General features: G+C 34.5%; 2 protein-coding genes across 2 annotated transcripts; both read right to left on the minus strand.

The window, feature by feature from the left end:
* Window positions 1-5,451: 5,451 nt before the first annotated feature.
* LOC139853671 (uncharacterized) lies at window positions 5,452-6,091 on the minus strand. Its single transcript, XM_071843045.1, has 2 exons — window positions 5,757-6,091; window positions 5,452-5,515 (listed from the first exon to the last, which is right to left on the minus strand). The coding sequence occupies exons 1-2, from the start codon at window positions 6,089-6,091 to the stop codon at window positions 5,452-5,454; spliced, it is 399 nt and encodes a 132-aa protein (XP_071699146.1).
* A 7,093-nt stretch (window positions 6,092-13,184) lies between these two features.
* On the minus strand, window positions 13,185-14,016 carry LOC139853672 (MDIS1-interacting receptor like kinase 2-like). The gene is made up of 3 exons (XM_071843046.1): window positions 13,730-14,016; window positions 13,391-13,646; window positions 13,185-13,277 (listed from the first exon to the last, which is right to left on the minus strand). The coding sequence occupies exons 1-3, from the start codon at window positions 14,014-14,016 to the stop codon at window positions 13,185-13,187; spliced, it is 636 nt and encodes a 211-aa protein (XP_071699147.1).
* Between the last annotated feature and the right edge of the window lie 892 nt (window positions 14,017-14,908).

Raw genomic sequence — 14,908 nt, forward strand, 5'->3', positions numbered from 1 at the left:
GATTAGCAAATTGGCTGCTTTGGCTTTTGATCATCTGGGGAAGAAAGTTCTTATAGAAGAACTGCATGCGAAATCCATTGTTATGATGCCTTTGGTAGCACCTGTTGAGGAATCTAGCTCAACATGGATGACACCTATTATTGCTTTCCTGCGGGATGGCACATCACCTGCGAATTCCGTTGATGCGAAGAAGGTCCGCACCAAGGCACCACTGTATGCCCTTGAGGGTGACGTTCTATATCGAAAAAATTATTTAGGACCGCACTTAAGGTGTATTGGTCCGAAAGAGGCAGAGGAGGTTATACGCGAGGTGCATGAAGGTGCATGTGCTCTTCATTCGGGGCACAGGTCTATTGTGTCAAAGATTATGCGGCTAGGTTATTATTGGCCCACTATGTACGCAGATACCGCACGAATAGTGAAGCAATGCGAATCTTTCCAAATACACGCGCCTATCAGCAGGGCACCTGCGCATCCTATGATACCGGTCTCCTTACCATGGCCATTCTGCAAATGGGCAATTGACATAGTCGGACCATTTTCAAAAGGCCGAGGAAACATTAAATTCTTGATTGTTGCAATCGACTATTTCACTAAGTGGGTTGAAGCGCGACCGCTGGCAACAATTTCGGGAAAAAGGGTGCGAAATTTTGTATGGGAAGACATTGTTTGTCGATTCGGCATACCAAACGAAATCGTTAGTGATAACGGTACACAGTTTGCGGGGGATCCTTTTCGTAGTTGGTGCGCAGAGCTTAATATTAAGAGGGGGAAATATGAGATTTACCTATTTGAAGGTTTTGAAATGCCACACATCATGAGAGGAAGAATGAATTGATTTTTGTAGTTTAATTAGTTGAAGATTACGTGGATAGTCTCTGTGAATAGTTTTAACGGACTCAACTAACCTTCGTTAGGGTGAGGGATGAAATTGAGACCTTAAAATGCTTTTAAGGATGAAAAAATGTAGAAAATAAAACACGCAGATGAAACGGGCAGAAAGTGAAAAACACATAGACGAAATGGGCAATTTGTAAATTCAACACATTCAAAGTTTGTAAGTTTATGTAACATTTTTTTGCAAATTCAAAATTTGTCATGGTGAATGCAACATACTATATATAAATTAATAATTAATAATTAATTTATTTTTGAGATAATGAGGATAATTTCTTTGGCTGTGTGTTTTTTTTAATTCTAATTTTTTTTTTGTGTAAAACAATTTTGTGTTTTTAGGTTCGCTTTGTGTTGAGGATATGGATCAGGGCTCTATTTTGTATAGGAGATGATATCTTCAACATTCATTTTATTTGTTCCACCACAATTTAAAGCTTTTTTCCTTAAATATTCCTCGATAAATTATAACAAAAAGTTTTAAACAATTTGTGTAAGCTTTTCATTAAGGGCAGTTTAGTCAATTATGGTGGAACAAGTAAAATAGGTGGTGAAAATATCATCTCTCATTTTGTATTGTTGACTAGTTCTTTATTATTATTATATTTTTTATTAAAGTTCATGGTTGGTTTTTTAAGTTTGAGTCATTTTGGGGGGGAAAAAAAAAATTATTAAAAAGGACAAAATAACGAATTATAAAGAGACAATTGGGGTCAAAATTAGGGTTACGTTTACAAAACAACTTGGATCAAAGAATGAGGCTGGCGTGAAGAAATTGAGGTTTCTGAGGGTGGTTGCCCTTCTCCCAGCCCATGATTTCTAATTTTTCTTCAAATCAACAACCCTCGTTAATATGTACGATGTAATGTATGTATATAAAGATAGAGAGATATAGATGGATATATAGATATATGAATCCATTTATTCTGTTTTCTACTTTTGATACTAAGGCTGTGCTTGTTTATCATATTCCTCTTCCTCTTCATCATCATTATCATTATCATTATCATTATCATTATCATTATCCATTTTTACTCCCTCTGTTCCATTATAATTATTAATTATCAATTACAGTAATTATTAAGAGGCAGTGATGATATTTATCTGTTTTTTGATCCAAGTTGTTAATGGGGCAAGTTCAAGAGATGATCTGTAGCTTGGCTGGGCAATTTCAGAGGATGGTAAATTGTGATACCAATATTATTCTTTCACATTTCGCAACCTCTTGTTTATTGCAGCCATGGCGGATTAATCCTCTTGCCCTGTTCGTAAACAGATCTGAGCCTCCTTCATAAGCTTTATCAAGTAAATTATTTTCTAAGAATATGAGCTATTAGGCTAACACGTTTTTGGTTGTTAGTTCGAAAATTACAATAGAATGTTTACAGCCTAGTTATATTATTATAACCTGAAGAATGAAGTAGGCAATTGATATTTTGCACCTCTCTATTCATTGTCAGTTGTCACTGATTATCTCCTTAAATAAGCAGTTGAAGTTAGTAAAATTTGCATTAAATCTTTTTCAAAGCATTTTTATTTTGTTGAAGTTTCCAAACATGTCAGGCAAAGAAGTAATTTCCTTTTAAATTTGGGCTGATCGAACGTGTGTAGGTCTTTCTATTGAGGACACTGTGATCGCTGCAACCAAACCGGGATGCACCAGTGTAATATCGATCGTCATTTTTCCCCCCGATCCATCTAATAAACAATATACTAATACTAATCATCACAGCTAACAATTCATATGAACAACAATGCAACTTTTTTTTCAGATTGAACAAGGTTTGCTGCTGATCCAATTGGAATTGTAAATCAAACCGTTCTGTGTAGCAAATAAGTGTATGAAGTCAGGTTTGTTGTTTTAAAATGGTAGAGGCGAGTCACACTTCAACTGACCTAAAGACAAGTTCAAGTGTGAGATATTATGGGTCTTGGATTACATTTTATAGATTAACCAGTGATCAATCCTTAATTAATGATATTACATAATTACGGATTGAGTGCAATAAGATTATAATGGAGGATGGAATGTTTGATGATTATTTTGGGCCCCGATGATCGTCTTTCACTTTAACTATCAAGTGATCAACCACCCCGACCCGGTCTTGATTGTTAATTAGCTTAATTCACCTTTGCGCGGTGTAAAAATCCCTTGGGCAAGATCACAAGTGGAAATTACAAAGGCTTAGGTAAAATGGCAGAGAATCAAGAACACCTAAATGGGAGGCCAAGCTCCCTATTTATAGGAATCGAAATATCCGCAGTATGCGAGTTACTTAACTATCCGCGGAAACTCAGCGGATTAAACCGCGGTCTTGCATTAATGCGAAAACATAATCGCTGAACTTCCTTTCAGCGAATATTCCACAACTTTGCATTATAATTCGCGTAGTTTTTCCTTTGGCCTTTAGCCAATAAAATATACATATACAATGCTATGTATATGATCAAGTCCCCCCAGTTTATTATGATACATATTGCGAAACAAATGCATCATAATAAACTCTAAAAATTCGCAGTTTGATCTGACCACTATCCGCATTGAAACATATTTCGCGTTATCTTTGTTACCGTTATAATAGTCAATGTTACCGTTTGAATTATCTCAATAGATAATTAACATAATTAACCCCGTCGCCTATATATATTGTGACCTGAAATCACAAATTCACTACTCATTTTTCAAAGTATTTGAAAATTTCTTAACTCGTCAGTCAATCTTTATCATTTTAGTCATTACTTGCAGCTCTTCTTTAATTTAAAATGAAGATTAACGAGTTAGATAGGAAGGCTGATCCAAAAACCTTGATCACCAAACTATTAACAAGCCCGGAAGCTAAATCGTCATCATCAAAAGAAAAGCAACCCATTCCAATCGTCGATTTAACCTCCAAATCTCCCTATACAAAACCGAGCTCTACCAAGCGGCCGTTACAAACACCGCCGTCTTCGCAAAGCAAAAAACATAAACAACAGGAGACCCCCCCCCCCCCCCCCCCCCTTCACGACAATCCAGTTATATCGGAACACGAAGGGGACCAGCAAACTGGTATATTGCGGATTGTTATTGCATACGTAAAATATACATTAGTTTTATTTCACCAACTAACCAACGATGTTATTTTGCAGGCGATTTTTCTGGTGATCCTTTCTTTGTAAGCCCGAACACTCTTGATCAAATCACTGAATTGTTCCGCACTCCACCTGACTCTTATGGAGTGCGGATTGATGGTTTAGCAGGATATACTTGTGCTTCATCTGCTGCTGCTCTGGATCAGCGCTAACAGATGAAGTTAGCAATCCCCCGCGAGCTTCGCCGCGAGTTCTCTAAACTCTCTGCTCTGGACGCGCATAATAGTTTTGTTCAAAATTTCTACATGTGCTTCAATTCAGCATATGACTTTATATGCCGTCAAGAACAATTTTTCAATGTTCTTGAAGCTGAACAACAAAAGTATAATGCTGAGAAGATCAAAGCTGAAGACAGCGAAAAACGCTGTGCTAATCTCTCCCATGAGCTAACCGCAGCAAAAACCACCGTTGATGACTTGAAACAACAGGTTGCTGCTGCGACTGAGAAAGAAAACCAACTGCAGGACACCATTAAAGCACTGGCAGAGAATGTGACGAAACTAACAACAGAGCGAGACAACGCTCTTGCTGCTAAAGCCTCTGCGGAACTTGAGTTCACCAAGGTCCGCCAACATCTCCCTGAACTGGCTAGAAAGATTCTCAATTCCAAGCCTGTTTCTGTAAATTTTTCAACATTTGCCGCCGCATTAAGGCTATGCGAGAGGGTTGAATTTATGGATGAGATTGCTATTCGCTGCCCACTGCCAGACCCGCTACCGTCTGCATTAGCTGATCGCCTTTGCTCACTGGAAGAGGCGAAATCAGCATACGCAGTTGCTCAACAGGGCATAGCCGAAATTCCCCTCCCCAAGATAACCGCAATAAGTGAGCAAGAAGATGTCACTGCAGATGACATCATCAAGCTTGACTTAACCAAGGATTAGTACTTACTTTGTATAACAGCACGCAGCTGCCTCTGCGACGTTATTAATAAAATTTCGCCGTTTCATATTTTTGCAAGTACTTCTATTTTTATAGCGCTTTCATTATCAACATTCATAACACAAACTTGTCCTTTGCAATTTCCAACATATATTATTGTGCACATAATAAATGCGTACTTTTGCGAAACAATCTGTATGCGTATATGCTTATACGTTATAAATCTTCTAAGTCCGCCGAAACGATCCTTAGGCAATTAATTAGCATTGCGAAGCATCTAAGCATTGGCAAAATCAAACACTTAGGATATAAAATTCCTTTCGCAATAATTCGTATGCAAAAGTGGGCAATTTCATCACTTTGCTATTTAACCACTGCGAAATACTATAATCATTATGAAACCATCTTTAAAACATTTCATAACTATTCGTATTTCACAAATAAGCTTTTCGTATATTTTTACAAGTGCTTATTTTTAAAATTCCTACAAGCGTGATCAAGACTTGCAAGAAAAATAAAAAACAAAAACACCTAATAAGCATATCAGCCATATGCCTTGAATCCAATGTCGCACTTTGCACATATATCTTTGATATTTTTCGCAAAACTACGCATAATATCGCTTTAACAAAACAGCATGCCACGCATTAGGTAAAACTCGCCCTTCCATATCCGCGAGCTTATATGAGCTTGCGGCATTAATTGCCACAATTTGATAAGGGCCTTCCCAATTAGGACCCAACTTGCCAAGCTTTTCTGCTCTGCTTGCTTCATTGTTTCGCAGCACCCATTCGCCTATAGCGAAAGACAAAGCACGCACTCTTTTGTTATAATACTTAGCAATTTGCTGCTTATTATTCGCTTCTCTAATAGCAGCCATTAATCGCCGCTCCTCAATGAAATTCAGATTTTCGCTCAACGCAGCATTATTTGCTTCTTCTTCAAAGTTAACTATTCTATGCGTTGGTACCAGAATTTCCGCAGGAATGACTGCCTCAGAACCATACACCAAGCTAAAAGGTGTTTCACCTGTGCTTTTCTTAAATGTTGTCCGATGTGCCCATAACACATTGGGTAATTCATCTACCCAACCTGTTCTCTTTTCACATAATCTCTTTTTAATACCGCTTACTATGTCATGATTGGTTACTTCGCATAAACCGTTAGCCTGTGGGTGCGCCATTGACTGGCTCTTTATTTTTTTTTTTTATTATTAAAGTTCATGATTTTTTAAGTTTGAGTCCTTTTGAAAAAAGAAAAGAAAAGAAAAGAAAAACTAAGATATTAAAAAGGACAAAATAACGATAAAGAGACAATTGGGGTCAAAATTAGGGTTACGTTTACAAAACAACTTGGATCAAAGAATGAGGCTGGCGTGAAGAAATTGAGGTTTCTGAGGGTGGTTGCCCTTCTCCCAGCCCATGATTTCTAATTTTTCTTCAAATCAACAACCCTCGTTAATATGTACGATGTAATGTATGTATATAAAGATAGAGAGATATAGATGGATATATAGATATATGAATCCATTTATTCTGTTTTCTACTTTTGATACTAAGGCTGTGCTTGTTTATCATATTCCTCTTCCTCTTCATCATCATTATCATTATCATTATCATTATCCATTTTTACTCCCTCTGTTCCATTATAATTATTAATTATCAATTACAGTAATTATTAAGAGGCAGTGATGATATTTATCTGTTTTTTGATCCAAGTTGTTAATGGGGCAAGTTCAAGAGATGATCTGTAGCTTGGCTGGGCAATTTCAGAGGATGGTAAATTGTGATACCAATATTATTCTTTCACATTTCGCAACCTCTTGTTTATTGCAGCCATGGCGGATTAATCCTCTTGCCCTGTTCGTAAACAGATCTGAGCCTCCTTCATAAGCTTTATCAAGTAAATTATTTTCTAAGAATATGAGCTATTAGGCTAACACGTTTTTGATTTTTAGTTCGAAAATTACAATAGAATGTTTACAGCCTAGTTATATTATTATAACCTGAAGAATGAAGTAGGCAATTGATATTTTGCACCTCTCTATTCATTGTCAGTTGTCACTGATTATCTCCTTAAATAAGCAGTTGAAGTTAGTAAAATTTGCATTAAATCTTTTTCAAAGCATTTTTATTTTGTTGAAGTTTCCAAACATGTCAGGCAAAGAAGTAATTTCCTTTTAAATTTGGGCTGATCGAACGTGTGTAGGTCTTTCTATTGAGGACACTGTGATCGCTGCAACCAAACCGGGATGCACCAGTGTAATATCGATCGTCATTTTTTCCCCCGATCCATCTAATAAACAATATACTAATACTAATCATCACAGCTAACAATTCATATGAACAACAATGCAACTTTTTTTTCAGATTGAACTAGGTTTGCTGCTGATCCAATTGGAATTGTAAATCAAAACGTTCTGTGTAGCAAATAAGTGTATGAAGTCAGGTTTGTTGTTTTAAAATGGTAGAGGCGAGTCACACTTCAACTGACCTAAAGACAAGTTCAAGTGTGAGATATTATGGGTCTTGGATTACATTTTATAGATTAACCAGCATAAAGTTGTGCCTAAACTTCTAATGTTGCAATTATTTGTAGCACTATGTAGTTCTAAATTCTTAGTTGTTGTCCCAAAGTATTTGAAAGTTAAAATGCCATTGACTTGATTCGTATCGACTCGACTGGGATCCAACCCGTTGCAGAGTTTTTGTGGTAAGTGTTGTGGGTTCTTGTTCATTAGTTTTCTGGTCAGATTTGTCATGCCCGCCATGTGTCTTAATGGTCAGCAGTTTTCGATTTATGGTTTGCTTTGTGTGTCGTGATTAAGTGTATATGTTGACCTCGTGTTTGTTTTTTTGAGGATTTTGTTTATGTTATTTAGGTCCTGTTTGTTTACGACTTAATTGTATGAAAATTAATAACTTGGGTGTCATTTGTTTTTGACTTGATGAAAGTAATATGTTTAAAATGTTTTAATCATTTTATCACCCTCGATATATCTTTTTTTCCCCTTTCTCTTTTACCACTCTTGACATCAATAGCTTCATCATTTCTTTTACCGACCCTTAAAATTTTCCCCTTTCTCTTTTACCACTCTTGACATCAATAGCTTCATCATTTCTTTTACCGACCCTTAAAACTATACCTAGCAATTGGGTCGGGTCAGGTTGACCTAAAACCAAATATTAGGGTTTGGGATTTAGGGACTCCTATTATAATTTTTCATGAAATGATAAACTGTCATCTTCCTTGAATTAGGATTTGGGGCAAACATAAAACCAAATATTAGGGTTTGGGACAAAAGTTAAATTGGTTTATTAGCATTCTTATTATGAATATTTATATCTATCTATATAGTTATATATAACTCTAAAATGATAATGTTATCATTATGTTTATTATCCTTTAATTTTCATAATTACGATGTCATAATTATATATTAATTTAATTAAAAAAATAATATGAAATCTTTTATAAAAGAAAATACTAATCTCTCATAAATTGTAATTTTAATTATCTAAAAAAGTTTAAAATGCGTTTATTATTACTAATTATTATTATTATTATTAAAAATATAAATATTCAACTTTGAGCGAACTTTATTATTATTATTTACCTTTAATATAATAATTATAATTATAATTATAATTATTATATTATTAATATTCAAATATGGATTCTTTTTTTGAAATTAATTACGTTTTATATATATGCGAAAATGCATGTCCATAAATTGTAATTTTAATTTTCTAAAAAAGTTTAAAATGCATTTATTATTACTAATAATTATTATTATTATTATTAAAAATATATATATTCAACTTTGACCGAATTTTATTATTATTATTTACCTTTAATATAATAATAATAATAATTATTATATTATTAATATTCAAATATGGATTCTTTGTACGAAATTAATTACGTTACATATGTATGCGAAAATACATGTCTCTATATATTTGTAAAAACGACAAGTTTCTTAGTCAAACGGGTCATTAAAATAAATTATTTTAGCATTTACATTCACTTAATATCTAAAATATGTTATTAAATTGTTTTATTTAAACAAACTCGTGATTTTACGGGCCATTTTACTAGTTAAGTTATATCCTACTATTTGATTCTTACATACACTATATTTTTTAGATTAACAGAAAAATGCTACAAACACATAAATTACAAACAATTTCTTATAAAGTGACCTGACTACATGACGTGGACATGACTATCAATTTACTCGATCAAGCCTTTGATGATATGACCTATTCGAGATTGTCTAGTCTCCAACAAAATTAAGAGAGAAATAAAGAGAATTTCAATTAGATAACAAGAATTCAATAGTTTTTTTGCGCGAAAATCACGAAAACTAACATAGAAACGAAGACGTTTTTCAAAGAAAAAACTTTCAACTGGGATTACAAAGAGGCAGGAGAAACGGGGAAACTCACACATAGAATACAACCATGTAACCGAAAACTATCTATAAGCGAGCCTCTCTAACTACTAAAAAGACATTAAAACAACCAAACCATCAAAACCAATTACAACACGAAATACAAGGATCGGAAACCAAACGAAAGAAACACATGACGAACCACAACAATTAACCTCTAGGACCCGCCCTATTCAATTTGTCATTAACCGTCATTTTTAAAGTATTCTTCCCTGATCGAAAGAAATTCAAAAGCTATTAGAGTTATTTCCCTTCTATTTATTACAATTGCATTTACCCTAACCGCTATAACAAACATAACAAACTAACTAGAGATGACTTTTAACTTGCACGTGCCATTTGATAGTCCTTAGTCCACTTGAGCTTGGCTACTTATCTCTTGGGCCTAACTTTATTAATAAGCTCCTCCACTCTCTGGGCTAACATACTATTCAACCATATCAGTATTAAACCCATAGCTAATTTATTCAAACTTATTTGAGGTCGATAATGAATTTTTCCAAATAATTTAAAGATGAAGGACCTTGTTTTTACACCGTTTACCGTTTAGATGACAAACCTACTATAAAATCATTAGTACATCTACATTGTATCATATATTTTTCCCCTTTATGTAATCCAATTTCGGAGTATATATGTATGATTTGAATAACTTGAAACGGAATTTTGGACATGTATATGACATATGGTCATTTCATCATCGTAAGTTTCATACAAATTTACTCCAATATATTCATAATAATGATAAAATTATCAAATTTCGATCATGTATATTCATTGTTCCATACAAATAGAAATAGAAATATAAGTAAAATCGTTCGCATCAATTTATTAATATTCATAGGTCAAGGCCCAAGCCCATTAACAGAAACTCGTACCAATATCTACATTAACAGTTTTACATAACACAACCACAAAAATTGGGGATCTGAAGAAAATGATGCTCGGAAACACAAACAAACGAGGCTCCGGCGAGAGAGACGGGTGTTTTTTTAAGGGTCGTTGCCTCTCTTTTGTCACTACATGATCTGTTTTTCATCTGATCTTGATATGATCATGTTGGGTCGATGAGTTTGTCCCCATTTTTTCGCTGTAATCAAACCAAACAACCCTTGAATTGAAAAAAAAAAACCATATATATATGTATATATATATATATATATATATATATATATATATATATATATATATATATATATATATATACACACACACACGCAATTACCTGTTTCTCCTTCTCAATCTCAATCTCACTCTCTCTCTATATATATACTTAAGCATAACTCTATAGAGATGTGTTTGTGTATGTGTGTGATTATCATTTAACATACGAAAGTGTTTGATGAAATGAAATCTGAAATTTAGAGATGGCAATGATGATATTAGTTTCTGTATGGATTGTTTGTAATCCGAGCATCATAACCAAACTTTGGGTGGAATTCGGCCAGTATCTTGGCGGGGCAACCCGGATGGTAATTTGATAAATTGCAACCGGTGTTGCAGCCATGGCGGTGTCTGACCCCTTTGTTTGAATTCACATCTGCAAAATCTGAGCCATATAATCCTCGTTTGAGTCATCAAATTATGTTTAACGAAATTAAACATTTAATTACATTTTTCAGCTGAGCCAGTTAATTTTCTTGATTGTATATTTGTATTATCACCCCTTTTTTAAGATTTAGGCATAATAATTAGGTTATGTTTGTAGAGGCGTATGTTGGTCTTGTATGTGATTAATCCTCTTGCCCTGTTCGTAAACATATCCGAGCCTCCTTCATAAACTAACTTTTCAAAGCAAACTCTTAGAAAAAATATGTGCTTTGTGATTAGAAAAAAACGTTTTTGATTGTTTGTTGGAAAATTGCAATAGAATGTTTACGTACTAGTTTTATTCTAGACTGAATAATGAAATAGGCATGACATAAACTTCAGCAGATATTTTGTAGCTGATGTCAGTTGTCACTAATCTTAAATTTTGTAGTTGAATATTACTGTTTAAATAATCTGTTGTAGCTAGTAATTATTGCATTAATCTTAAATTCGTTGTTGTTTTGTTGATAGCATTGAGATGGTATCCTTGATTGATGCACCGATGTGGGTTGTAGTATTTTATTCTTTTCTGGATAAAAAGTTTGTATGAAAAAAATATAACTTTTTCAGATTTAACGAAGTTTTGCTGCTTTGTTCTATGCTATCGTTTCTACAAATCCATCTGCAATGTATTGTCTGAAAATTATTTTGTGGTAAATGTACGTGTTTGATTTATAGTTCAGCAGCTTCCTGTTTATGGTTCAGCTTGTCTGATGTGATTATGTGTAGATTTAGACCTCCTTTTTGATTATTGAGGATTCTGTGTATATTAATTGTTACTCTGATCTAGCTTTGACCGAAATTTATGTTTTGTTCTCTGGGTCAAAGTTTGAACATAATAGGTTTTTAGCAGTCTTGTATGTATCACATATGCTTTGTTGGTAAATGCTACAACATTTTCTGGTTAGAATTGCATTTTTAGAGCAGGGTCTAATAACGTAAGAAGCAGTTTACTGCTTGAGATGTGGGCTGAATTTGTGGAGAGGTTATTTGTTTATTGGATTTGTAGCTATTGATTATGTTGGCTAAGGCTCAGTTTTTCATTAAAAGAAATGAAAAGAAAGGGAATAAAATGAAATGAAGTGAGAAGGAGGAGAAAAGGTATCATCTTCCCAATCTCTCCAAATCATTCCAAATTGGAAGGATAATTCCTTATAATTTTACTTTAATTTCTTTCTATTCCCATTACCAAAAAAACTAGGGAACGCAGTTTAATTTTTCCTTCCTTCCAAACCCTTTCATTTCTTAAAAAAAAAACCTCTATGGAACACACCCTTAAGGTGTTTAGAGGAATGATAAAGACAAGGTAGTGCATCGTTTTCCAGTCCGGTATGTGCATCGAAACAGTGGTCGGTATGGAAGTTGTTTATAAAGCATCAATGAGTATGACCCTACAGTACCTAGGTGAGCAGTGGTGGAATATAGTGAACCCCTGAAGGGGTATCTGTCCCATTTGAATTTAATTGGAAAAAAAGTTTACACTAAAAAAAATTACTAAAAAGTAAGGTTTTTTTTTAGTGTTTATCCCTGCTCCTGCTCCTGCTCACAATGAAAAATTTATTGAAATTTTTTTCACTCTCTCCCCATTAGTATCCCGGTTCTAAGTTCCGCCACTTCAGGTGGGCTGCTTTTTTTTTTTTTCTTTCTTTCCTGAAAATAGGATTGGTTAAACTAATTGTAGGAACATGCTAGTGGTTTACAATCACAGGTAAGATAAATAGTTAGGTGCGATTTTTACTGTTAGATATTTTATTTTTATACGGAGACGTAAGGGTTTGCATATGTATGAATAAGAGTAGTCTGATCATTCATGGTATGTTCTTGAAATGAAATATTCTTTCAGAAATCAAGAACTGCGTTGGCGCTGTGGTATCCTTGTAAGTTGATGCTGTAGTATGTCACTAATTTTTTAGCATCAATTAAAAAAGTGTAATATGATGGAATTGAAGAATTATGGACGATGTCTTTTTTTATTTAATCGAAGAAATTCTGATATTCTTTTGAAGAAATATATGCAGCCATGGCGTTTTCATCCTTTTTGCTTTAATGTTAACAGATCCGTGCCTAGTCTTAAATTTCTGTTGTGTAAGAATTTTATCTTTTCTTTTTAGTTTGCAAATGCTTTAAAATTCGACTTTTCCTAACTGTAATAAATGTGTGTGGAAAAATATGTAATGAAATTCACAATGACCACGATGCTGCTATTTGCAAGGCGAACGATGCGAATACTTCACTGATTGACTTGGGCAGTAGCATATACAGCTACATAATCCATCTTTATTATTTTCATTCTGCGGATGCTTAAAAATAAAATACAATAAGCCTGAAATACAATACATACATAGAACAAATACAATAAGACAACAATACATATAACAAATACAATATGGCAACAAATCATACCAAGGCTTAAGCTTGAAATGATATTACTTAAACTTCCCCCTCACTAGCAGGATTTGATACATCAAGATAAACGGCACGCATCGAGGGTCTGGAGGCAGGAGTCTGTTGCAAGCATGAAAATGCGATGTTGACAAGCAACATCACTTGTTCAGCAGTTTCTTGCACTGGTAAATCAAGGCGTTGGTCTAGAATTTCAGTTAGAGATATCTCTTGTCTGTCAACTAATGAGGTGATCAGTAAATCTCCCGGATGCTTTCCCATTAAAATTTCAAGTGTTAAAACACCAAAGCTAAAAACATCGCATTCTCTGTCACTTCCATTGTGTAAGCAAGTTCTGCAAGAGATAGTTTTAACATTAGTTGCCAAAATTACCTTGGTAGAGTTACTAATCTCTGTTTTAGAGTACCTGGCTCAATGTAGCCAAATGTTCCAGCAAATGAAGCCCAGTTCGATGAGTCTGGTTTTAACACCCTAGCCGTGTCAAAATCTGACACATGAGCAACCCACTCCAAATCCAGTAAAACGTTGTTGCTTGATATGTCCCTATGGATAATCGGTTGAGTGCAATCATGGTGCATATAAGATAGGGCCTTTGAAATGCCTCGAATAGCCATCACCCTCTTTTTTCCAATCAAACAAAACTGCTTGTTCCATATCATTAAGTACCTTTCTTACGCACAAAACCCATGGAGCTTCACAATGTTTTGATGTCGTACTGATCTCATTTTCGAAACTTTTCAGATTTTGCAACTCATCTTCATCTGGCGCTTGGAGTTTTTTCACGGCTCAAACTTGCATTGACAATTCTGCTTTATAAACTGTTCCGTACCCACCAACCTCAATGATATATTTGGAGTCAAAGTCCTCTAAAGCTTCAATTATGCTATCATACACCGTTGTCCCATCATAGCTCCAGATGATAAAAGGGTTTGCTTCTATCGGTTGGGTTGTATTTGTATATACTTTATTTCCTCTACGAAGATAAAACCATACGATAGCGATAAAAAGCAGGATAGGAACTATACTAATTAGAACCTTCATCGAAACCTTCTTTCCACGAGTTTGATGACTATGTTGGATGAGACAATCTAACCTTTTGTTATTTCCACACAACCTTTTATTACCTCTTAAAGCCTCCATTGGAGCGTCTTCAAATACTTGCATCTTTGGAAATGGTCCTTCTAGCTGATTGTGAGATATATCAACTGTGGTTAAGCTTACCATTGCTGTAAAACTCATAGGAACTGAGCCGGTGAGGTTATTGTGAGATAGGTTTAAAGTTTGTAGAGCATGTAGATCTCCAAGTTGTAATGGTAAGCTCCCGATCAAATTATTTTCACTAAGATCAAGAGATACTAACGAGTTCAACTTAGACACATGTATTGGAATAACTTGTGAAATTTTGTTGTTACTTAAATTTAGGATCCTTAGCTTTAAGCAGTCTCCTAAGTTTTCAGTGATTGAGTCAGTTAGAGATTTTTTTGCCAAGTTAAGCTCTTCCAAGTCGAATCAATTTCCTAACTGTGAAGGAATTGTACCTGATAGCTTATT

The sequence above is a fragment of the Rutidosis leptorrhynchoides genome, chromosome 6 (genome assembly GCF_046630445.1).
Source record: "Rutidosis leptorrhynchoides isolate AG116_Rl617_1_P2 chromosome 6, CSIRO_AGI_Rlap_v1, whole genome shotgun sequence".
Lineage (NCBI taxonomy): Eukaryota > Viridiplantae > Streptophyta > Magnoliopsida > Asterales > Asteraceae > Rutidosis > Rutidosis leptorrhynchoides.

What these genes read in the sequence shown, in the direction of transcription:
- LOC139853672 (XM_071843046.1), bottom strand. Translation starts at nt 14,016, where the DNA reads ATGATATGGAACAAGCAGTTTTGTTTGATTGGAAAAAAGAGGGTGATG. An exon ending in AGATTAGTAACTCTACCAAG is followed by an intron (nt 13,647 to 13,729) that starts GTAATTTTGGCA and finishes CGATGTTTTTAG; the next exon opens with CTTTGGTGTTTTAACACTTG. An exon ending in ATCCTGCTAGTGAGGGGGAA is followed by an intron (nt 13,278 to 13,390) that starts GTTTAAGTAATA and finishes ATTGTATTTCAG; the next exon opens with GCTTATTGTATTTTATTTTT.
- LOC139853671 (XM_071843045.1), bottom strand. Translation starts at nt 6,091, where the DNA reads ATGGCGCACCCACAGGCTAACGGTTTATGCGAAGTAACCAATCATGAC. An exon ending in AGAGAAGCGAATAATAAGCA is followed by an intron (nt 5,516 to 5,756) that starts GCAAATTGCTAA and finishes TATTATGCGTAG; the next exon opens with TTTTGCGAAAAATATCAAAG.